At 44.2% G+C, this 26,097-nt stretch overlaps 1 protein-coding gene across 10 annotated transcripts in view; it reads right to left on the reverse strand.

The window, feature by feature from the left end:
• The window catches only part of Rreb1 (ras responsive element binding protein 1), a 184,831-nt gene that overhangs the window by 42,654 nt on the left and 116,080 nt on the right, over positions 1 to 26,097 (reverse strand). For 8 of the 10 annotated variants that reach the window (XM_005398863.2, XM_013521817.1, XM_013521818.1 and 5 more), the window contains 5 exons: positions 21,570 to 21,683; positions 18,329 to 18,445; positions 17,192 to 17,404; positions 12,024 to 12,113; positions 10,468 to 10,631 (listed from right to left, as the gene is read on the reverse strand). In XM_005398863.2, the coding sequence (XP_005398920.1) occupies positions 10,468 to 10,631; positions 12,024 to 12,113; positions 17,192 to 17,362 (425 nt within the window). In that variant the 5' untranslated portion in view covers positions 17,363 to 17,404; positions 18,329 to 18,445; positions 21,570 to 21,683. Of the gene's footprint in view, positions 1 to 10,467; positions 10,632 to 12,023; positions 12,114 to 14,022; positions 14,210 to 17,191; positions 17,405 to 18,328; positions 18,446 to 21,569; positions 21,684 to 26,097 lie in introns of those variants that run through there. The other 2 variants (XM_013521815.1, XM_013521819.1) reach the window with 2 other exon arrangements.

Consider the following 26,097-nt stretch of genomic DNA (forward strand, 5'->3'; position numbering starts at 1 on the left):
AATTTGTTGAGCATCTAATGCTGAGCCAGAGGTTTAGTATTTAATCCCTGTAACAGACTGTGAGCAAAACATTACCTCCACTAAACATCAAGAAACAGAGACTGCTGGCCATACACAGAATCATTTATCAACTATAGCCAGAAAGGAAGGAAGAGCGATCAGAAGCCTCAGAAGCACTGTAGAAATATCACCTTTATTTAAACCACTCTTGAAGTGAAAATAAAAGCACACAGGCTTCAAATCTGGTCAAAGAAATGTCAAGAAAGACTAAAAATGTTTAAATATAATCAAACAGTGAACTTACTTGGTGAAATCTTATTGTTATTACAGCAGAACTGGTAACTTCAGACATTCTGCTGTGATAAACAGATTTGTGAATGTTCATTTTCCATGAGCCAAAATAAACATCTCTTCTTTAAAAAAAATTTTCATTCCTTAGGGAAAATGATGGGCCACTCAAGATACAGATGCTGGACAGTGAAAGTGTGTTAAGTGGAATGATCAAGGAATAGATTATATTTGAATGAGGTTTTTTTTTTTTTTTTTTGGTAAAAAGTTTCAATCTTTCTTAAAGAATAGCTTTCTAAAAGATAGCAGAGGTATGTCTATTTCAGGACACACAGAATTAAACAGTCAGAAAATTGCTTTGATATTCAAGTATTAGTGTCATGAAACTACCTAATATTCACTGAATACCCAACAGATATACACCTATATGGTGTGTGTATATACAGTAAATAGATACATGTTCAGCACTTATTGTTCATATATTGTGCGATATATAATCCATTTATGTAAACTCAACGATCTCAGTAGGGAGCTGCATGGAAGGTCATAGAATATTTATCTTTTAAGTACAGTTAAATGTGTTAAGATCCCTGAGTGTTCCCAAAGAATATTTTCTTCTGATTTGTTTTTCCCCTTAAAATATCTTCGTTGTAGATAACAGAAAAAAAGATGTTTGTGTCACACTAGGGATCAAACCAGGGCTCTGAGCATGCTAGTCAGAGCTCTACCCTCAGCTCCTGAAATTTTTTTTTCTCCTTTTTTATAGAAATATTTTAAGGGCCAGATGCAGTGCTGTGCACCTATAATCTCAGCTACTTGGGAGGCTGAAGAAGCACCACCTGGGGAGTGTAGGCCAACTTAAGCAACACAGTGAGACACAGGAGGAAGGGCAAGGTGGGAAGCAGGGAAGACAGAAGTAGAAAGATGGATGGAAGGGAGAGTGAAGGAAATACCTCAAGGGAAACAAATGTTCACAGTCCTGGGCAGGGTGACCCATAGATTTTTTCCTACAATGAATTTCCTGCCAGTGAACTGGCGTGCTACCCTCCTTCTGCAGGGGAACTAGGTGGCAGGGCAAACAAACACCAGGTGATTAAGAGAGGCATTTGAGATGGGACTGGCTGAATCTTTTGAGCGCTCAGCTCCCACCTTGAGAAGCAGCAAGATCAGAACTAGTGATAGGGCATCCTCAGGAACTCAGCACTGGATGTGACAGAAGTTCACAGGCCCTTCCTTTTGCGGGGCAAAGGGCAAAGAAACGACTGTCCTCAGCTCTTAGGGTCACTGTCCTACCTCTGCTTCTCCTGTTTAATGCTGGCCACCTGTTCCAGACACCCAAGTTCAGTTGTGCATGCCAAGGGCTGGCTTAGCCTGAGCATCTGAGAGTAGCATGCTAAATTCAGAGTCTCCATGGTCTCATTTGTCATGGCGTAGGTCACATTTCTGTGCAGCTAAGATTTTCTTCAAGCATAATAGGAACACATAAGCCTCTGTTCTTGAAGACTGTCTGTTATCCAGTGGCATCCTCGGGGCCTCAGACTCCTATACTTAGCAGTGGTAAAAATCCTGCTCACTGTATTAGGAAACAAAGCCTGTTGTAAAACAACTCGATGTTCCAGGGATTCCCTCCCTCACCCGCACCTTTCGAAAGGCAGCTGAAATAAGAACACATCCCTGCCTTTTGCAAAATAACTTAGAAGTTGGGTGTGAAGGCTTGATGCCACCAGGGTCTTCAGCATGTCCTCAAGCCTAACACCCGCCCACAGCTGTCTTTATAATTTAAAAAGCCTATGATCTGCAAAAGTAGAAGCAAAGTGGAAACTGATTTCCCTTTTTCCCAAGGCAATTACGGTCTGCATAGAAATTGTTAAAAATACCAGCTTTGGAGACAGGATTTATTCGAAATGATATGTTTCCGTACCGTCTTCCAAATATCATTGTGTGTTAACTCTGTGGCCTAGCGCTTTCTGGAATTTTGCAAATTGCAAAGCTCAGTGCCCTGTTTCCTACAGTAAGCTCCCCCTGAGGGTGTGCTCTGGCTCAGTTTCCCAAGTTTGTTTTGGAAGACAAGCACTGCTCAATCCAAATTTTCAACGTGGGAGCAGCTGATAAAGAGTTCTGGGAAGTGAGAGGATGGAGCCACAGCGACGTTTCCATGAAACGTGTTTCGTACTTGATGGCAACTTACTACTGTGCTCAGGACCTAAGCTGTGGTCAGAAAGGTTTGGGATGAAGGATGTTTAAACTTCAGAAACATAAGAACCCGCAGACAGGGAAGTGGCAATTTAAAAAAAACTATAGCAGATACTATAGCAGTAATACATTAAAAAGGTTTCTCACCCAAACTTTCTTAAAAATGAATTGTAATTAACATCACTTTCTTCCCCCTATTTACCAAAATACTTTTAAAAAGGCGTGTTATGCCGGTCTGTAGTTAAGCATACTGTGGAGGACCACCTAGGTGACTCTCCTTAAAAGCAAAGCAATTGCCTCCATTTTTGCTGAGCCTGATCCTATTTCCAAGTATTGATATGTACAGAGCTGGCTAGCTTGTACATATTGGCTTTAAGCAATGCATATCTAGCCAAGGTGCTGCCCGTAATCTTTGGAGATGGCAGGTGTGTTTCTCTGGACCCTTGAATGAGCCAGGATGAAATAGGCTGGGATCAAGGCTTGGGATAGAGGTTATGACATCTTGGGGCTTCAAAGATTACACATCAGAGCTGAAACACAGACCCCAAAACATCAGATACTATCTCAATTGTGTTATGCAGATTACTCTTTCTGCATATCCTTTACTCTGTAAATGGCACAGGTGATTTCAGGCCTCCTACCTAGCCCAGTTCATGACACTCACCTACTTCCCACAGTTTTCATAGTCACTCATCCTCAAGCCACTCCCTTCTTGATGAATGAATAAAATAATGAATGAATAAAAACTGGGTTTGGGCTTGGGTCGAGGCCTTTGTTCCGGATAGCCATCATCTTGGCTGGACTTAGGACTCCTTGGCTCCCCATAACTACAAATATACCTTAGAGTTTTTATTCTCGCCACAGGTTGCACTGAAAGTGGTAGATTAAAATTAACTTGCTAAAATTCCAGTAACTTTTCATGGGATTACAAATACAAACTTCCTGGGCTGCAATGCGGACTGGGAAGGGCTCTGTACAGCATACACTGCAGTCCCACCTGCTTGAGAGGCTGAGGCAGGATGATTGTTTGAGTCCAAAAGTTCTGGGCCAAATGGAAGCACAAAAATCCCGTCTTAAAAAAAAACAAAACAAAAATAAAAACAAAAACCAAAAATCAACCAACCAAAGAAAAATCAAGTTTAAAAAAGTCATATAAAATTATTTACTACAGTTAAAGTATAAGAAATTGTTTTACTAGTGCTGCAGAGTAAATATCCACATGACTATCTATAATGTAATTTAATACGCTACCTCATTCTGTGATACCGACTTTACTAATACAACAACGCTACTGCAAGTTCTCTTATAAAAATATGAAGGAAGCTCTATGAGAAGCTAGACAGGCAGAAACAAGGGTAACAGAGGCATGCTCACAACATGACCAGTGGCCAAGAGGAAGTAAAGGGAGGGCTTTATCAGGAATACGAAAGAATATCCTGAAACTTGAGAAGGACAGAGTTACTGATACCCACGTTGTGAGATACGTCACGAGGGCTTCTGGTTCCTAGCAACAGAAATTTGGAGGTAAATCCCGGATCTACCCCATACAGCCAGGCCTGGGCATATCCACAAGAACATGTACACACTGAGGTGAGCATCACGCACTTCCACAGATGGGGCCTTCAGCACAGAACTGTGCAGACAGGGAGGCAAAAGCGAGCTATGTGGTTCCAAATGACACTGTCTGGACTGTGGAATCAAGCCCTTGAGATGAAGATCTGCATTCTTCTGTGGTCCAGGGTCTGAATGCAGGCTCTCACACCCACTGAGTGTGTGCACTCCTGAGCTGCTTCCCAGTCCCAGACCGGGAAGTCTGGGAACCTACACTATAGGGAATCGGTCAATCGCAAAGGCGCTATGCAATCTGTATTCCGGGAGGAAACTGCAAATCAGAGCTTGGAGCCATGTCAAGAGACTGCACGCTTGAGGGGGGCCCAGCTCAGGCCCCACATGGAAAACCCCAGCTGCCTCTGCAGGTGCGCACAGGAGTGGGCAGGGTTTCTCTGTTTGCTCAGCTCAGCACTGGCCCTTCAGCTGCCACGAAGGACTCGTCCTGGGTGCTACTCTGACCCAGAGGTGCTGGTGAGCACCAGCTGGGGGAAACTGTAAAGAGAACCCATCCTAGAGCCGCCTGATGCCCTTCCCTGTTCACCAGAACCTGGCTGCAGGGCTCTTCCCAGCTCCCACCCGCACATCCTAGGGCGCGTTTGGCTCCTGACTAAGGGAACACAGGCCTGCGGCTGGTGCAATCACAGCGCACCGCCCGAGCGCCAGGCTCTGCACCAGATCTTCTGCACAAAGAAATCCAACTCTACTCTCGCTGTTACGTTTTTGTGCTTTCGTATTTTTATAATTTTGTCTCAAAGATAACAGCTTTGCTGAGAAATAAAGGCGGTAATGACTTTACTGTGATTAATAAAAACCCAAATGTCCTTTTAAACTATCATTTGCAATTTTATGTAGAAAAGAAAAAAACGTGATAACCCTGTTATTCTAAAGAAATTTTTTGCCACTTAAATCACAAATTTAGTATACCAACAACAAGCAAATAAATTAATAAAACACACACCCAGTTTATTTTCTGGCATTACATGAATGTTTACTCAGTATTTTCCCTCCCCGGCATATAAAACAATAATAATATAAATAACCATTTATTCATGTGTACCATTTAACAAACATTACCCTAAGTACTTGGCAAGTATTAATTCATTCACTGCCACAACATTCCCCATGAGGTAGGTACAGCCAATTCCACCTTTGACAGATGAAGTAACCAAGATACAGAAAGGTCAGGTAATTGATCTAGGACCACACAGCTAGTACTGGGAACACTTTTTACAGATCCTAACCATGTGCTCTCAGCTCTAAAAATGGAGACTCAGAGAAACCTCCACCCGATGTATCAATAATACACTTCAAGCTTTCAGAACACTTTCATAAACATTTTTCCATTTGGACCCAATTCTAACTGAGGTATAACTAAACCATTTTGTTAGAGGTTTGAAAAATTACAGATATTTTCACAATTCTGCAGAATTAACAAGAGGATTAAGCCCCCAACAATTTAGTCCTTTCCTCCCAATCAAGATGCCTTGCAATAAATAAAACCTGTATAAAAGCAAAAAGTATTAAATATCCCTAAGGCTAACTCAAATATACAGTGTTCACAAATGAGAAATGTATCTTCAGATAATACCAAGAGCTATACTATAAAAAAATCAAGATCATTTCTAAGTCTCTGCAAGCATATTCAAACAACATCCAATAAAATTTGGTTAAAATGGTTGTTCCCCAAAGCTATTCTGTGCTCACTACAGAGCAGGAGACCATGCTATCAAGAAGACAGAGACAGTTTAATATTGCAAACAACATTATAAGACAGCATGAAACTGTGCTTTTTTCCCCACATGCAGAGTGACACAGAAGCTCTATCTGTTGTGGCTCACATACTCGTCAAAAGAGTGGCCTCTGAAGCCAGACAGCCTATGTTCATCTCTCAGTACTGCACACTACTTGATCCCTTCCTCATCTGCAAAATGGGTGTTAATTTTATAAATTAAGCTTCAAGGTAGAGTACATAAAAATAAATGCAGATCAGTAAGGACTTGCACAACGCTGTAAACCGACTTGATCTAATAGCACATCTGTTCACTCTACCCAACAAGAGCAGAACATACTTGCTTCTCAAACAGATGTGGATCACTGCCCAGGGTAGACCACAGGCTGGGTGACAAAATGGGCCTCAGTAAATGTGGAAGGACTGAAACTACACCAAGTACGTCCTCTGACTCTAATGGAATGAAACTGGAGATCAGTGACAGGAAGAAATATGGAGCCACAAATCTGTAGGAATTGAACAACACAATCCTAAACAATCAATGGCTCAAAGAAATCACAAAGGAAGTTAGATACACTGAATGAATGAAAAAGAAAAAAACAAGGCTGGGGCTGGGCATGGTGGTGCACACCTATAATCCCAGCACTTGGAAGTCTGAAACAGGAGGATCACTGTGAGTTAGAGGCCAGCCTGGGCTATATACTGAGTTCAAGGTCAGCCTAAATTACAGAACGACACCCTGTCTCAAGAAACAAAACAAAACACCAGGGCTGGGTTATAGTTCAGTGGTAGAACATCTGCTTAGCAAGTAAAAGGCCCTCAGTTCATTTTCCAGCACCACAGAAAAGGGGAAAATAGCATACAAAAAGTGACAGAATAAAGCTCAATATGCAGCTATAAATACTGGTATTAAAAAAAGAAATGCTGGTTTTTGAATTAATAATTCCATCTTGTACAAGACTGGAAAAAGAAAACTTTAAAGCAAGCAGAACTAGGCAGTAATGTTTAGTACAGAAAACTAACAGAATAGAGAACAGAAAAACAGAAAAATCAATGAAAGCAAACACCAATTCTTTGAAGGATCAATAAAATTGATGCATGTTTATTAGCTAAATGCACTAAGGGACAAAAGAAAAGAATCAAATTACTAAAATTCACGAATAGAAGACAGGGCATTACCATTGAATTTATGGAATAGCAATAATTACAGGGGGGCACTATGAACACCTGTATGTCACACAATTCGATCACCTAAATGAAATGGCCAAAATTCTTAGAAAGACACATACGACTTTGAGAAGAAATAGAAAATTTGGAGAGACCTGTAACAAGTAAAATGTTAGTTATTTAAAAACTATCTAGAGAGAAAATTTCACATGATTTTACGATGAGTTTAGCCATTTAAAGAACTAATACCAACTGTCACAAACTTCTCCAAAAAACAAAGGAGGGAATATTTCTGAGGTCATTCTGTGAGGCCAGTCTTATGAAATGAAAATAAAGATACAGGAAAACTACCTGAATATATTCACAAAAACCCTTTAACAAAATACAGCAAACCAAATCCATCAACATTTGAAAATTATTATACACTATAACCTAGTGATATTTATCTTGGAATAGGGTTGAACACCTAAAACAGAACAGAATAAAGACAAAAACTAATTTGACCATAGATGCAAAAAGTAGTCATTTGACAAAATCCTATGTTCTTAATAAAAACATGCAACAAACTGTACCTAGAAAGGAACTCCCTACAAGTGGTAAAGGGCATTTATGAAAAACCAACAACTAACATATTTAATAAAGAAAGGCGGATTGCTTTCTTCCTAAGATTCGCAGTAAGACAAAAGTGTCCACATGCTTCACTTCAATTCAGCATTCTACTGAAGTCATGGTCTGGACAAAAGGAAAGAAACAACTGAATGACAGCCAGGTTGGACAGGAACAAGTCAAACTATATCCGCAAATGCAATAATGCTCTACATAGAGAATCTTAAGGAATCCACTACGTAACCATAAGAATGAATGGGGGGGTGGGAAGGAGAATAAAAAAGAATCAAGACATGTTAGACACATGTACTTACTCTCCAAGATGAATGTAAGTGAGGTCAGTTGAAGAGAACAAGATCAATATATCCTCTTTTGGTGAGGGTGTCTTTTTGAGACAGGGTTTCGCTATGCAGTCAGGCCAGCCTTAAACTCTCAATGGTATATGAATTATATCTCAGAGAAGATGTAAAAAACTACAGAGCAAATAGGAAGTCCTTAGTCCAGTGCATGAACCATAGGGAGACCACTGATGGTTATATAAATTGCACTGCCAGACATCCCTGATGCAGATGGTAACTACCTTTTATAAGTGTGCTTAATATGCTTATGTCTTGAATCACAGACAATACCTTAAAATGGAAATTTTCCAGATAAGGAGTGAGTGACTAAGCCCAAGAGCAGAAATGTCCCATGAAGGATCCCAAGCAGTTAGTGGTCAGGGGAGAAATAGCCTTCAGGGGGTTCTTCTCACCAACACACCTGTGCCCTTTGCCCATTTTCCTAGGAGAGAAGAGGGAGACCACCCAAGAAGTGAACAGGTAAGCCCTCTAGGATCCAGTGTTGAGCAGGGTAAGCAGAATGGACAAAGGATGCTTTGGGGGGGTGCGAGGGGCAAGAAGAACAGGCCTAAACAGAGGGCATGGTGGTACCAACTGGCCAACGTGGAGGTAAAACAGCCCAAAGCTAAAATGTGACGTAGCATAATGACACTACTCACACTTTCTTCTTTGCACCCAGAAACACTCAGAAGAGAAGAGGGGTCAGGTGTGGTGGCATATGCCCTGTGATCCCAGCACTCAGGAGGCTGAGACAGGAGAATCACCATAAGTTTGTGGCCAGCCTGGGCTACACAGTGGGTTCAAGGCCAGCTCAAACTACATAGCAAGAACTTGCCTTGATCCACTCCATGCCAAAAAAAAAAAAGAAAGAGGAGATGAGGGGGAAACAGAATGATCAGGACTGAAATTTATCAGAGATTAAAAGTTCTTTAAATATTCACCCATTTCAAAAAGTCATACTATACCTCACTTCTAGAAGCTTACATTGAGAAATCCATAAGCTTTAAATTATTGCAGTATTACTTGGACATCAACCGTTAACAGATAATATTTATTGAGTACTTACGATGTGCTGGGAATTGTGTGCTAAATTCATTATATTCTTCTCCTAATCCCAACCTACAGAACAAACACACACTCACAGCTGAAACTTAAAATTTATAAGTGGCAGTAGAGATGTGAATTCCAATGCATAATTCCCAAATCAGGAAACTATTACTATACCAATTTGTCCCAAGTGTATTATCACTGGCTCATAAAATGAATTTTAAGTGAAGTAAACTGGACCATCTTTGTATTTATACATAATGATATATAGTTAGCATGTCAATTATAAATTAGTTACATAAGGTTTCCTTTTCTATTTGACTTTTGAGTCAGCATCTCACTATGAAGTTCAGGCTGACTTTGGACTCACTACGTAGCCCAGGCTGGTCCTGAACTTGCAGTGATCCTCCTGCCTCATCCTCCTAAGTGCTGGGATTACAGATGCGTGCTACCACACCTAGCTGTAAGGTTTCTTTATATATTTAAAAATTGCTCAACTTTTTTCTGAGAAGGTGAAATTTTGAGTCTTTTTTTTTTTTCTCTTTTCCTATAGTTTCTTTCTTTCTTTTTTGTAGTGGGAATTGAACTCATAACCTTGCACCTGCTAGGCAGGAACTGTGCTGCTGAGCTATATCCCTGGCCCTCCTATAGTTTCAATGTTCCTAAAATATTTGTATAAAAGGAAGTATCCTAAAATTCTTTGTTCTATATACATGCCTCTATTTGTTTAACTGAGTAACCAATTTGAAGATAACAATATGTAATACAACCACCCTTGTTAATTTCCTATCACTGTGTCTGAAATTCTGTGATGCTTCTATTGTTTGGGTGTTGTTTTGTTTATGTCTGCTTGTTTGTTAATGTGTTTTTGTTATTTTATCTTTAAAATAAAAAAAATTCTTTGTTCTAATCTCTTAAAACATAATATAATCACTCTAAAATACTTTCTCATTGTTTTGGATAAATCATCGTGGATAAACACACTGTTTTCTGTCTCATCTCTAAATGAGCTTCTTTCTCAGAAAGACATTTCCTGCTGTCAGATTTTCTTTTCTCCATTTTACCCTATCTTTTCTGAAGCTCCAGGACCGAGTCATTTAACTACTTACTCAAAGATTCCAGGATATTATCTTTTTGGTAAGGTCTGCAGAGAATCAGGTAGGCATACGAAAAAAAATTTTTAAACGACAGTGGAATGTAAGCGTCCCTCCCTGAAGGCGCCTCTGTGTGTGATAAGCTTCCCACAGAAACTGCAGCCAGCAGGGGGTAATACCTGTTTCATCCCATAGAACCCTGAAGGGCCACAGACTCAGCCCAGGGATGTGTTTCCTGCCATCAGGTGCCCCCGAGAACCTGAGATGTTGTGAAGGGGAAAATAAAACCATCTCTGGACTTTCTCTACGAACTTGAGGACCCCGAAGCCGGCATGCAAGGCTTCCGTGGCTCAGGGGTGCCTGCCAGCTGGCAGGACAAGGGTGCCTTACCCACCTGTGCATGTTCCCATTGGTGGTGAAGGACTGGCCACACACAGTGCACTTGTAAGGCCTCTCACCAGAGTGCACCAGCATGTGGCGGTCCAGGGAGCTGGCTGAGCTCAGTGACTTCCCACAGATGCTGCATGAGTGATCGGCTCCTCCAGTGTCCGTGTTATGCTATAGGAAAAAAGCAATCACCACAATCCCTTGAGGAGAAGGACAAAACCTTGGCTGTTAGGACCTGCAGATCTAGAGCTTTACAAAAACCAATACATTTTCTCAGCTATTTGTTTGTTTGTTTTACTTTAAATATCTTTGCAAAGGACCGAAACATACCAGTGCTATGGTTTAGATCTAAAATGTCCTACCAAAGTCCCATGTGTCTGCTCAGAGGATGATGGGATCACGAAGGCTCTAACTTCATCTGTGGATTGCTCCGCGGATGAGATGAGAATATGATGCGCTATCAGGCAGTGATGGTGACGAGAAGGCAGGGCTAGATGAAGGTGGTAGGTCAGGCCATGACCTGGGGGATGTTATTTTGTCCCTGGCCCCTTTCCTTTTGGCTTTTCTCTCTCTCTGCTTGTCATCTGCCATGAAGTGAGCAGCTCTGCCCCACCATGTCCTTCACCAAAATGTTCTGCTCACCTCCAGCCCAGAGCAGACTGAAGCCTTTCCTATCCACAGTGGGCCACAGCGAACCTATCCTCCTTAAAGGTGACTATGTTACAACTTGGGCACTTCGATGGAAGCTGACTCTCAGGGTCAGGAACACAGGCAAATACCTGATTTGTGTGACCTTCTTCCATGTCTGTGTTCTAGTTTTGAAAAATGGTTCTACTGCAAGGATCAGAGACAGGTGGGGTTTTAGCAGGTCTTTCTTAGAAACACACACAGATTAACTGATTGCACATATTAACTCCTATGGCAGAGTCCCAACTATGCAGCGAATATGTGAATTAGGGTTCACACAGAGTCCCCATCCCTGCTTTAATTTGCTGACTCAGGCTGCTATCAGAGGAGGAGAACTGAAACTTGCACTGAGGACAGCTTAGGCTTCCGGTATCTGATGAGGAACATTTCCACGCAAACCCAAGCTAGGGACTTGGTGTTAGTACTCAGCAGCATGTTAGGGCTCTAACAGATCATCAATCCTTCACTGTTCTAAATTTGTCAATAGTCTGTCATGAGTAGGACAGGGAGAAGGATAAATCTACAAATCTCATAATAGAGGAAAAAATCTGAAATTGAGTAAATTCCAAGTTGTATGATGGAAATTTATACCGATATAAAGCAAAGGAATCAGTATCTACAACCTCATATAGTGAGGGAGCTGATTCACATTGACAAGTCACATCTGACTGCACTGGGTTTCTTTGTTAATCCAGGCTCTGTCATGGTACACACAGCACCACGAGCACACAAAAATTATTTCATAACTGTGCTCCAAGACCATAAAATATTAAATCAAAAGTAAGCACAGTCTACAATTCATTCATTAGAACCAAACACCTTGTCCTCTATGAATGAAGAAGAATTTAAGACAAAAATACAAAAGCTGCAGCCAACCTGACGGATGTGCATAGTCAACTGGTGTTGGGTAGTGCAAATCTTCTCACACAGCGGGCAGTTGTAGGAAGACTTCTCTTCTTTCATTTCCTAAAAAGATTAAAATGGAGGATGGATTTTAAGTCGTGGCCGACTGGTGCCTTCTATTTCTGTAGTAAGCCTGTGCCTGAAGGGCTGGCACTAAGCAGCTGAGAGCACCCGGCTCGAGACTGCCCTGGTACCGCTCAGGTGGTCACCTCTGTCGGCACCCAGTTTCCTCGTGCGCCAGTGGACAGTAGCGCAGTACGGACACACTGTGCTACGATACAGAATAATGAATAAGCGTAAAGCACTGCAGCAGGGCCTGCTACAGAGGATGTGCTCAAAAGACAAAGTAAGTGCTCAATAAACAGGAGCGTTTACTATGCAGACCACTTCCTTGTCAGTGGTGGTAAAAACAGAAGCATCAATTCCCTCCTCACTCTGCTAGGAACAGAACCCATCTCTCTCCAAGTCCATCCCAGGTCCAGGCAGATTTCCTGCCATGTCTTTAGGTCCCCAGAAGCATGTTAGGGCTAATGAAGATCTCAGAAGAAAATCCCACAGTCCCCCTGGCAGGAGCCCTTTGGTGCCCTGCTTTGCACCCACTAGGCCTGGCTTGCTTCTGCTGCCAGTGTCAGCGTCTGCTTCCCACGGCTGGTAAACAAGCAACAAGAAGAGCTCTGGTAGGAACGACGCCCCGACTGACAACTTCCACACATGGCAACAAATAACCAGCTCACCACTCAACGCAGTGGCTCATTTCACGTTCCCTCAAAACACATAGGAAGAGCTTCCTTCGAGCAGCATTTGACCCCTTTCTTTTGGGGGGTACCGGAAACTGAACTCAGGGCCTTGTACTTGCCAGGCAGGTGCTGTGCCACTGAGCTATAGGCCGGGCCCAATATTTTACCTTTTTAAGAAAAGGCCACCTTCCTTCACTAACCTTTGTTACAGCTCCTCTCTAAAAATAACTCATGGAGAGCTGCTAGGGAACGCCTGTCCTTACCCGCACAGGTCCCAGGCACCACAGGTCCCGTCTCTGTCCCCAAAACTAACCGAGTCCACGTTTGCACTCCTCTCCCAGGAATCTGGAGTTCAGAGACTGCTATCGGTGAGCTTCCAAAGACTGCAGGATTACCTGGGAAGCTCTGGGAAACACAATTCCACCCTTCTCCTTCCCTCCCCTCCCCTGCTGTCTTTGAGACAAGGCCTCAGTATTCAGCTCAGGCTGGGCTCAAACTCTTGATCCTCTTGCCTCAGCCTCCCCAGGACTAGGATTACAGGCACGTGCCACCACACCAGCCTTGTGAAATTTCTAGGCCAAACTCTCAACACACTGATCAGAGTTACTGAGAGGTGAGGTGAACCTCAGTAATCTCAAGCTCTCCAGAAGATACCCACATGTGCCCAAGTTGGAGAACAACAAAGGTAGGTGACCAGGAGCACTACCATGGGGCATCTCCAAGCCATGAGAGAGCAGCTGGGAGCTATGTTGGCGCTAACTGGAGCAGGAAGCCAGGTAGCCTGAGTTGGGGTCGGGGACTCCCTAGGGGCTGAGATATTCTGACTGCCCCTGAAGTGAGGCTACGTACTATTCCCTACCCTTGAACGTTTTTCAAACAGCCCTCTTTGTGTCTGCACTCCTATTATTGAGCACATACTGTGTCCCGAACTCTGAACGTAGAGATGCATAGTTCTTTCCCATAACAGCCACTATTGCTATTTGAACGAGGAAACCAGAATGCTGAGGCATGAGTAACCCGTTCCAAACTGGAGAACAATTAAAAAGTAGGCAGAAAATTAGAACTCAAGCCAGCTGCTCCACAGCCCAGGCCCTAAACCACAATGCTATATAAAGTCTAACCAAAAGAGGGATTCACCCCAAGGCACAGAAAGGAAACACCCTGAGGTTGTTCATGAGAGATGATGAAAATAAAAAGTCACCCTAAAGACCATAAAAACAAATGGCGCCATAAACCAGATGGTGAAGTGAAGTGCAGTGATGCCCGCTTGTAGCTGCCTCTCTCACTGGTCTGCAGGGACTAGCGCGTCTCCTAAGTGAGGCGACCCTTCTTCTCATCTGTGGGGACGGGTCTGAGAAGTGGATATTCCAGCCACACATTGTCTCCCTCTCAAACTCTAAGGAAGTTGAATACCCTAGAGACATAAATAAAGAAAGAAAAAGAAAAAGAAAGAAACCCTTGCTCTTGGTCAGTTAGCCACATAGTTCTAGTCCTCTCAAATATGTGATGGGGGACTCCTTCCCAGCCTGGTGCTGTAGCCAATCAGAATGGAAGGGGCCAAGGACTACCCCTTCCAGGAAACGCAACACCAAAAGCTACGAAACATAAGCACAAGCCACAGTAACAAGGGCTATCTCACTGGTGGGCCAAAACTGAGGGCCAACTTCAATCTCTGGGGCCTTTCTGTTGAACCATTAGATTAGCAATACTACAGATTAAAAAATTTTTTTAAAAGAATGACTCACTAACATGATGTACATATACATTAAAAAGCCAAACTTTAGCTGGCACAACGGCTTATACCTACAGTACCAGCTACTCAGGAGACTGAGGCAGGAAGAGTGCTTGAACTCAAGGAGTTCGGTACCACTCTGGCAACACAGTGAGACCACATCTCAGGAAAAGGAACCAGGCTCTTGCGAAGACAACACTTTTTCAGAAATCGTCCTGCGTTCACCTTGAAGCAGACATGACATACTCTGTACAGAGGCTCAGGGGCTGATTGATATTGACTCTAGGGTTGATCATTAACCACCACCAGACCTGAAGCCGGCAGTGGTGCTATGCAGACCATGATATGGGGCCACAAAAATCCAAAGTGGTCTGGGAGAGCAAGGTCTGTGGGACTCTGACTTACAAGTTCTGAAAGCAACCCACTTAGAAAAGAGCACTGTGGTGCTGGGGAAGGCCTGCTACAGAATGCTGAGCCCTGGTACTACAGCCGTGCTGGTATGAGCAGCACACTTCCTGAGCTGAAAGATAAAATTAGCAGCTAATGTGATAACTAACCATTTCATAATGAAACAATCTGTCGCCCTTGTCGGCGTCAGGCCATGGCTAATCTGTCCCGGAACTCTGTGCTCTGGGGCAGGGGCTTTAACCGCACAGCCTCCCTCCCTCGGCCCCCCTATCCCGCTCACAGGTGAGGAAGATGCTCCCTTCTCCCCACATCAGCCCCTTGCAGCTGGCTTCTTAAATTAGGTTCTGTGCTTGGCAGGATCTCCCTGGCCCAGACTTTCCTTTCAAAACCAAAGCAGGGGCACCAGAAAGCTCAGGAAGAAAGGAGGTGGACGACACGCGGCCCAGCTGCACCTGCACATCCGCTCCCACACTCGGCACGCAGCGATGGAGGTGCCGTGGGTGTCCTCTGTGGCCCTAGCGACTGTCTGAATGGCGGCGGGGACCCAGAGCCAGGGCTCGGGCCAACTCTGCCTGTGCTGGGGCAACGCTGTGCTATTTAGGGAAAAGCTCTTGCCTTCACTCCGCTCATTCCTGGTAGGGCACGGGAGAAATGACGACGATGACCTTGTCTGTCTTTTTTATCCCACATGCTTGGCACCTGGCACAGCAGCCAGCTGGGAGGAGGAGCTGGGTCTGCACTGTTACATGGCTGAGTAATGGAGATGAGCGGACTGATGGAGGGACAGATGGACAGATGGAGGGACAGGCACATGAGAGTAGAGATAAACCTTTTCTTCCCAGAGCTAGTGCTCCTTCTCGACTCAGGCCACAGTCATACAGGCTGAGTGTTTTCTCAGGCACCCATAGGAAGAGAGGCACATGGAAGCAAGGGAAAAAAGAGAGAGAAAAGAATCAATGCTCCAACTCTAAAACATCACTACCCACTGAGTCCTCCGTCTTGAGCAAGGTGTGGAGAAGTGCACAGGCTCCACACTGCTGGTAGCAGTTAAAATGCTTTCCTGGAGAGCAAGCTCTGTCAAAAGCCTCGACTGAGACTCTACTTTTGAGAATTTATAGATGTGCTGAGAGAATTTTGTATACAGACAGTTGTAGAAAGATTATCAGTGAAAAACCAGGTGTCGTGGTACACATCTGAATCTCAGCACTCTGGGAGGCTGAGGCAGGAGGATTGCAAGTTTGAGCTCAGCCTAGGCAACTCTGCAAGACTGTCTCTTTAAAAAAAAAAAAAAAAAAAAAAGAAAAGAAGAAAAAAAAAGCAACTGGCGATGTAGCTCAGGGAATCTGGGGTATTGCCAGGTGTTAGGGGGGGATTAGTAACAAAAAGGAAAATTAATTCACAAAAATTTGAGAAACTTGCTTTCTTATTCCTAGAAGATCACCTTCTCTCCAGAAGTTCAACAAAATGAAACATGCATTTGTCAACTTATACTGTGTGACCCCAGAGAACAGCTCAGAGAGCTATGCCTCCTGCCTCCCTCTGCAGTCTTCCCTACATGGGACAACACGTTGCTACCACAAGGACAACCTCTCCGAAGTGTCCCACTGATCCTTTAATCACAAGACTCATCTTATTTCCCACTGGAGGAGACATGGCCTTTCACAGCAGCACTCATCCCTCCCGATTCTTGTCTCCCAACCCGCCCCCCCATGCCGCCTACTTTCCCCCACTTCTCCCACTCCTATGCCCATTGAAAATTCAAGAGGACTAAACAGAATCTTAAGTGGACTTCTCTGGAGCCAAATTCTGTGTTTTCAAAAATGGAAAGCTCAGCAGCAGCCCCTGCACAAACAGGACTTGCTGCGTCTAATCCGAAGACATGAAAAATTAATTATATTTTTAAAAACCAAGTTTTAAAAGTCCAATAAAAAAAGAAATCACATCACAGCAGAGGTATTAAGTGAAGTTCACTGCCTTAACCATCATGTGAATAAAACTTGTGTTTAAATCAAATCATGGGGCAAAGAACAAGGGTAGTTTCACCGACACTGACACCACAGCAAAGAAAATTTCCTCCACAAAGGGAAACTGACGTAAGCTATGAAAAATCTACTCCTGAAGCAAGATCACAGCCTCTGGGTATGACTGCATGGGATGCACGCAAGCCTTTGTAGGAGCTGAGGAACTTTTCCCATGTTCTCACAGGCCAAACATACTGGACGCTACCACCCAGCGCGCGCATGCGCGTGCACACACACACTTACCTGGTTCCTTCTGCCAATCCGATTTGGTCCTGGAGGCTTTGAAGGGGACTTGATCCCCTGGGGGCTCCCACCATTCTCTGCCACGTTCCCTAAATTCATTACTGCTGACATCATGGTGTTGATGGAAGACAGGTCTGAGCCTTCCAAGCCAACGGGCGAACTTGACGTCATTGGGACAGGGGTTTACACTTCTAAGAAGCCTCTGCCACAGAACTGAAGACCGGAAATTACTGATGTGATCACGGTGAAGTTCAAGTTTCTGTCATAGCCAGGTGCCACTGGCCACAGTTAACGTAACTAAACTATACAGTAGATCAAAAATGCCCAACACTCCTTCTAGTTTGAGCCTATGCTCCTGATGGTACCCACGGCGATTTCAGCTAACCCTCAGGCTTACCTCCTGCTGAAGTGCACATTCCTTTGCTTTTCCTAATTTTTCCCCCTAGTCCTAGGGGTTGAATTCAGAAGGGCCTTTGCAGTAAGCTGCATCCCCCCCATTTCACTTTTATATTTTGAGACAGAGCTGTGAGTTCCAGGCCAGCCTGAGCTACCCAGTGAGTTCAAGACTAGCCTAAACTACACAGTGAGATCCTGTCTCAAAAAACCAAACCAAACCAACAAAACAAAATAACTCATAGATGAAACAAAAGTTTAACAAACGAACAAATAAACACATATTTTGAGATAAGATCTACCTAAGTCATCTAGGCTGGACTCAAACTTGGGATTCTCTGGCCTCAGCCTACTAGAGTGCTGTGACAGCAGGTGTGCACCACTGTGCCCAGCTGCCTTTCTTCGTCTTTTGAGCAGATGTGAGGGAGGTAAGCCAACAAGGAGGGAGCCCTGAGAGCTGCCATTTGGCCAACACCAATCTATAATCTATACTCATTTTCTACTACTTGAGGATTCTAGCCCTAAAAACCAGGTTTTATTTAACTCCTCTGGTACAATACAGTGATTTTAATGGGAGCCTCAAATTTGGTAAGAGATTGAAGCAGCCAATCTTATCAAAATTATAACCCAATTTCAAATTGGCATTAAAAAAAAAGCCAGGTTCTTAAAAAAAAAATACCAGTTAGTAACACACGTGTACCCCAGCAAATAGAGGGACCACCTTCTCGCCCCACTGCTAGTTACCTCCATTTTCTGCCCCAAGTGACAGACTTCAAAATTTCCCCTGGCTACAGCTATCATCCATGGGTAGCAGCAACGACTCTGTGGTTTTTTTTCTTCTTCTTCTAGTATCACTCGTCACTGAAAAGGAAACAGAGGGAAAAGATGTAGTGAATGCTTTTTCACTTAGCGAAGAAAACCCTAAAACCATGTATCCGCCATGGTCTCAGCCCACTATACTCAAGAAAAACAAGTAGAATAAGTGAGTGGCGATTTCAAAGTCCTTATCTTCCCCAATCTAATTCCAGGTTGTCTGCCATCCCTAACTAAGGTCCCCTACAGTGCTGCCATGCTCATTGCTGAAAGCTGAGAAGATTTTGCTGTGCTCTTTTTTCTGAAGCTCATGTTTATACAAAGAACTTTCTTTTATCCCATACCCCAACTTCTCACAAGGACTCTCAGAGCACCCCTGACCCACCTTAGGCCTCTACCTAAACTGACCAAAGACAAAACAGATATAGAATTCACTGAAGTCTCAAGAGTCTAGATGCTTTTTGAGTCAGACTTAAAAAAACAACCCTGGTAACACAGACAGAATGACCAAAGAGAGAACTATAGCCCGTGGTGTATCGAACTGCCCAAGGTCGTATGTATTTCCTTCCATTAGAGGACTGTGGCCACTCATGTGGTCACTGGTAATAAGTCCATTGATAAAATGTTTTCCTCATTTTATCCTGGAAGATTTTCCATAGCTGAATCCCTATAATAATATTATCTTAATATTCTGTTATCCCACAGCATGCATTAGTAAGTTTCAGAAGTCAAGCCTCCTTGTCCCAGCTGTAAAGAGTGTGCTTAAAAACAACGTAAGAACAACATAGCGTCACATAGTTTCTCCACCAACTTTAGGGGACTATGACAAATGCCCTCCCAGAGCAGCTACAGATGTACAGCCTTCTGGAAGCAGAACAGAAAGGACGGGGGATACTACTTTATTCAATGCTCCTCTAACAGCTAAGTCTCAAACTAAAATGCTATTCAAAGTGTCAAAGGGAAAAAAAAGTGGATACAAATGACAATGTTAAAACAAACAAAAAATAACAATAATAGTAGTAATAGTAATAATAAAAGGTAAGAGGACATCTTGGGAACAGAAATTTCTTTGTCAAGAGATAAAATGTGCCTTCCTTACTGCTATGGCTTGAATGTGTCCCTCAGAAGTTCATGTGTTATAAGTTTAATCCCCAAATTACTAGTTAATGGTATCTGGACATCAACCTTTGGGAGGTAATTAGGAGTAGGTGAGTTCTAGCTGGGTCTGGTGGTGTACATTTGCAATCAATGCACTGAGGAGGCTGAGGCAGGAACAGCCTGGGTCACACAGAGAGTTTATGGCCAACCTGAACTATACAGCAAGATCCTGTCTCAAAACAAAACAAAGCCCTCAAAACAAACAAATAAACAAAAAAGGATCAGATGAGTTCCTGAAAGCAGGGCTCCCATGTTAACATTAGTGGCTCTATAGCAGTGGTGGTGAACTACGTACGGTATGTGTGCCGCAGGGGGCTGTTCATATCACTGAAAGGTTCGCCATCACCGCTCTGCAGGAAGAGGAGGAGATACCCAAGCAAGCACCTTGCTCTATCTATCCCCACATGTCCTCTGATGCCTTCACCATGTGATAACACAGCAAGGGGACATCACCAACTGCTGAGCACATGGGGGCACCATGTTCCTGGACTTTACAGGTTCCAGGACCACACGCCAAATTTCTACTCTTATAAATCACTTGGTCCCAGGTATTCTGTATAGCAACAGAAAATGTATTGAGACATCTGTTAAAGGACATTCTGAAGACAAATCAAAGAGTTTTCTAAACAGTATGAAAAAGAAATAATTGCATACAATTTAAGATGCCAAGCTGGGCCTGGTGGTTCAGGGTTATAATCCCAGCACTCTGGGAGGCTGAGGTGGAAGACTGCAAGTTTGAGCCCAGCATGGACAAACTACCAGCTTAGCAAGACCCTCTCTCAAAATAAAAAATGGGCTGAAGATGTAGCTCAATGCAAAGATCCTAGGATCATTCCCCCGTAATGAGACAGGAGATTAGGGCATGGCAAACTGGCTAGGGAAGTAGGCATGACCTATCAATCACAAAGTTTCAGGACACATGCACAGAATAGTTCTCAAAGCCTTGTGCATGAAACCAAGCAGAAACTGCTATCTCAAGAAGTGCAGCATACAAAAGATGGCAGCCATGGAGCTCTTGCCCACTGCGTTCTCTCTTTCACAGTGTCCTCTCCCCTCTTCCCTACTTTTAATCAGCCTACAATTATTCTGCAAGCATGTTTCTTTTCTTTTCATACCTTTTATAAATGTAAAACTGTGCTACCCTTTGCACTTGTTTTATCTATTGCTTTGTTCAGGATAAGAAAAACCTAGGAAATATTACTGGAAGGAGACCCTACACACACAGACATTACACACACACACACATACACAAAACCAAAAAACACATATCCTCCTGATCCAGCCTCATCTCCCACATCCTTCCCCGTCTCAGCCAAAACAAAAGGAAAAAACCTAAGTCATTGTCTTTCCACAGTTTCTCCACGTTGGCAGACCATTTAACTACTGGGCTTCATTCTTCCTGTTTTTAACTGCCGTATTTATTTGGGTGATTTCTCTCTAGGAAAAAAACATGCAGACACAAGTGGACACACACACGCATGTACGCACACTGCTTTCCTTCATGGATTACGACAAAAATGTCCTGTTCCCTAGAATGTTTGTGACAACTGGCATGTAATTATGTTCTTGGCTCCTACACGGATAACCTGTAGCACTGAGTTTACCTCATCCTTTTAATTCTTTCTTTCTCTCTCTCATGAGATGCAGGTATTGATATGTATCTATTTATAGATTCATGTGTATGCTGCTTGGGACTGAGCACAGGCCTTGGTCGTGCTAGGACAAGGCCAGTGCTCTGGGCAGGAGAAAGAGGAGAGAAGGGGTCCCTGAGGTTTACTCTCTGTGAAGCAAACCTTGGCTAGCCTGAGAGTTCTTCCCCGCATCGCAGGCTCAACAGATCAAGAAGGATAAGCGAGTCACAGTTACAACTTCTACCTGACTCTGGGCCAAGTCTGAGAAGGACCTGGAAAAGGGGAGGATAATTCTAGGGGCAGGAGGAGGAGACAGAGGGAAAGAGAAGATTCAACATTCACCATTACCATCGCTCAAAGGAAGTCTATAAGGCTCAACTGACCTGTTTTCCTTATCACACTGCCCTCCTCACTGAGGACTGGACATTGGCTGGGCCCAAATGTAGGCGGAGTCACACCTCAAAGGCACTGCTTCCGGAATACAGAGTCGCAGTAACCTGTGAAAATGAGAAAAAGTGATGTTAGAGGGGCTGAGACCAAAAATGATCCTGTCTCTACATAAAGTCCTCTAATAACACCCCTGGGGCACAGACAAGGACTGGAGCCAGACCCTGCCCGGCTACATCAAGCTGCCATGGGAGGCCATCGGGAGTGGAACCAAGGGCACCCAAGCAGAAAGGTGGGAGCTGAGTGCGCAGAGCAGACAGGACCACGCCCCCACTCCAAGCACATTTCAGTAACGCTGAAGGCACCACAGGTGGATGGCTCCTGAGCTGCCTTCAGGTGGAGCTTTGACCAACTGAATGGCATAGCATGCTGATGGTGGATGACAATGATCCTGCAGTTTACAGGGAAAAGATGGCACTCAGAAACCATGCAGCTGGGCATGCTTCTGCACACCTGTAATCCCAGCACTCAGGAGGCTGAGGCAGGCGGATGGTAAGTTCCAGGCCAGCCTGGGCTACACAGTGAGACTTGGTCTCAAAAAGAAACGAGAAGAAAGGAAAGAAAGGAAAGAAAGAAAGGAAAGGAAAGCAAAAGAAAAGCAACGAAATGAAACAAAACGAAACTGGGGCCAGCAGGCTAAGAGAGTTAAAGAAAATAGGAAATAGGCAACTGACAGTGCCTTACAGTAGAGATTATCACTGTTTTCCTGAGGGGAACACGTCTGTAACATGTCAAACAGGACCAAATGTGCACTTTTTCCTTTCTGGAGGGGGCTGTGGGAAGCACCTCTCACTACACATGCCCTTCGTGAGTCGGATAAAGTCGGCTCTGGGTTACCAAGGGTCTTAGGAGCCCTGAGCTAGCTTCTGAGATGGAAGGCAGCATTGTCAAAGCTACAGCACAGCATCGGCACGTCCGTTTGTCTCTGCCTCTCGCTGCACTGCATCCGAAGCTAAGCCGAGGAGCACAGAACTGCGTGAAGACTCGGGACTAGAAAAGGGGCTGGGAGTGTGCTCAGCGGGAAAGCAGTTTCCCAGCACGCGTGAGCCCTGCCTGGGCTCTATCTCCAGGGCTGAAAGAAAAAAAGGGAGAAGTCGGAAAAAACCCATGTGGACAACACTTGCTGGGAAACAACTGCTTCTCATGTTTTCTCACTTTTATCCGCTTTTGTGGTGTCTGGAGATGAGCTGCCCAAGTAAGTCACAATTCTCATTCCACCTCTTCCGCAGCATAAGCAGCCTGGGCAGCAACCCTGCGGCTCCACTGGGCTGTGGGGTGGAAAGGCACCACCGCCTTGTCTATCAGCAGCAGCTCTTCTGACACCAGGATGTGCCCAGAAGTTTGCCTCTCCTGACACTGTACTGCTTCAACTCCCCACTTTTAACTTCTGCTGGTCACTTTTGAAAAGTTCTTTTGATTCTAAAGTATCTCGGAGTGGCAGCAAACTCCTGTAATCTCAGCACTCTGGGAGGCTGAAGCAGGAGGATCAAAAGTTTGAGTTCAGCGGGGACAACTTAATGACTTGGCAAAACCCTGTCTCAAAATTTAAAATTAAAAAAGGGCTGGAGATAAAGCTCAGTGCAAAGGGCCTACCCTGGGTTCAATCTCTAGTATGAAAAAAAAAAAAAAAAAAAAAAAGAAGACAAGAAACACAACAAATAAGGAGAGCAGCTCACAGGAACAGCCTCTCTGTGTGACTTTAAGCGTGCAAAGCCTGGTGACACCCTGATACCTCCCCAGTAGTGTCCAGTGTGGCCCTGAGAAGCTTAAGAAATTCCTGAATTCCACCCAAATGCAAAGACTTTCCAGGTAAAATGTTCCCAGTACCAGGGAGGTCGGGACCCCAGAAACCCACCCACGGGAAGCAGGGTAAGAGTCCTTATTTTACTTGATATAGAATCCATTTTCTTTTAAACGATTAGTCAAGTCTATTTTATTAAAATTCCCACGAAGTTTTCAGAAATGCACAAATTTAAAACATCCTCCCAGATCATCCTCCCCTCATCTATTTCAACTTGTAGATACCTAATGTGAAACGAATCACTTAAAAAAAAAAAAACTTTCCTTCTTTTATTCATTTTTTAATTAATGGGAGGATAAGGGTATAGCTCAATGATAAAAGCCCTGTCTAGTACACATGACGTCCTGGGTTGCACTCCTAGCACTGCAAAAAACTACCACATATATGGTATCCACATATCTGGTAAATTTTATTATTAAGAAAGAAGAAAATCTTGGCAAGGCTATGGTGGCATAAAACCTGTAATCCCAGCACTCACTTGGCTGAGGCAGGAAAGTCACAAATCCAAGGCCAGACTGGATTACATAGTGAGTTCAAGGCTAACCTGATTACATACTGAGATCCTGTTTCAAAAAAAAAAAAAAAAAAAAAAGGGTCCAGAAAGGTATACCCCATATTTTTTCCCTAGAAACTACTATATTAAGATCTCCAAAGGTAAAATGAACTATATTTCTACACATAATTTTAAAAGCAAATAATAAAGCAAAACTCACATTTCAGAGTTAGAGACAAATGTCTGGAACTGAGGTTTTCCAGAACATGACTAAAACTCCCATTACAATTTAGACCTGCTTCCTCTTCTCCTTTAAGAAACAGTACTTCAAAAAAACAAAAAGAATGGTACCAAGAAAAAAAAAAAACAAAAAAAAAAAAACAAGAAAAGTACTAGCTTTCCTTCAAAAACAGAGAACCAAGGGGAAAAGATTCTATGTTAGAGCAAAAAGGCCAAGCTGGGATACTTGACTTTGAAACCTCATCCTCTGACCTTGGGCATAAATGATTTGAATATTGAGAATGTTTTCCAATTAAGCTCAGTAACAGGAGTCACTACCCTATGTTTTTAGGTTCCATGAAGGCCCAAGAGACTCACAGAACTTGGAGTGTGGAAAAGTACAGGGCAGTTTTTAGAAGAAACTTCAAGATACCCCTCACCTCCATTACCACTGCCTCAGGACAAAAGGGAAAAAAAAGACTATTTATGCTCCCATAGGTCAAACAGGACAAAGACAGGCTGAGAGAGTTGGGGGAGGGTCCAGGATGCTGAATTTCTGGATTTTCATTTCCACAGGCTTTGCAAAAACCAGGCCGTATGGCAGAATGTCTTGGGGAGGGCAGAGGTCCTCTTGGGAGGAGGGGCAGAGGAAGGGGACCCGGCCCCCGTCCCCAGCCTCCCAGCCCCCAGGAGATAAGGGACAATACTTTGTAAAGCCAGAGAGAGAAGATTAAGGAGCCTGTCTCCAGGTCCAGTGAGATAGCAATGGAGAGATGAGAGATAAAGGGAAAGATGCTTCAGGAGCAAAGGGAGGCATCTCGGCTTCTTAAAAAAAACCCAGGGTTTTTGAAGTAAAATCTAACATCTGTCTTCAGGCCCCCAAGAAACAGGGTAAGGATGCTGGCAGAGGCCTGGACTCTACGGCACCTGACTGGGATGGTACAGTGCTGTGTCTCCACGATGCCTGCAAACGAGCACAGCTGAGTGGCGCAGGCCCACAAAGAGCAAGGGGCTCGGATGCTAAGAGGGTCTGAGCCCCGGGGGAGCCTGACAAGCAGCAACTACCTTGAAGGACAGGCCAGGCAGGGGACAGAGCCCAACCAGGCCAGCTGTGCTGCACTGGCCCAGCCTGCTTTCCTCCCGCCTGCAAGGCCTGGGGCAAAACTGCCTTTTCTGACTAGGATGGCCTTGCATGTGCACTGAAGGCTGAGACAGCTGGGATGACGGCTCTGAGTTCCAGGAAGTTGATGTGTTTCTTGGCTTAGGGTGTGGGCTGTGCCTTGGATAGGGCGGCAACCCATGAAAGTCACCCATCCCACCCTGCCTGTGGCTGGCACGGCTCGGGTAAAATGGAGCCTTAGAGCATCACGCAGCACCTCCCAGCATCCAAGCAGCTGCTCTAGGGCTTCTCTGTGGGTGAAGACAGACTGCTAAGAAAGATGTGGGGTGCTCCTCTGGGCACAGAATACATTCAAAAGAGAAGTTCAGGGCAGGGGGTAGGGGGGCAGGGGGCTAGGGAGCCAGGGGGGCAGGGGGCCAAGGGGCAGCAATTCTAGAACCCAAGACGGCTATGTGAAACTCCTTTGTGGCTGGCTTCTGAGTTCCAACACTCCCTGTCTCCTAACACTGTAGAAACAGTCAAGCTCTCCACCCTCCACTCGGGGGTCTTCTTACTTTGGCCGAAGCTTATCTTCGGACTCTGTTGGCTGCCAGTTCCCATGGTTACCTCTGCGCTCAGTTCCTTCTCCTAGAACTGCAGTACTGGGACAACATCTTGCACAACCACTGTGCACATGATGCCCCCCAATTCCCACTGATCCAGGGCTCTGGGTTCCAAACCCCAGGACAAAACTATCTCTGAGTCTGCCATGGTACTTGGGCCCTGGGTACCGTATACCAAGTACACTGTCTTACTTAATCTTCATCACGACAATGCTGAAATTAGTCTTAC

The sequence above is a fragment of the Chinchilla lanigera genome, unplaced genomic scaffold (assembly GCF_000276665.1).
Source record: "Chinchilla lanigera isolate Chin_1 unplaced genomic scaffold, ChiLan1.0 scaffold00064, whole genome shotgun sequence".
In the NCBI taxonomy this organism is placed as follows: Eukaryota; Metazoa; Chordata; class Mammalia; order Rodentia; family Chinchillidae; genus Chinchilla; species Chinchilla lanigera.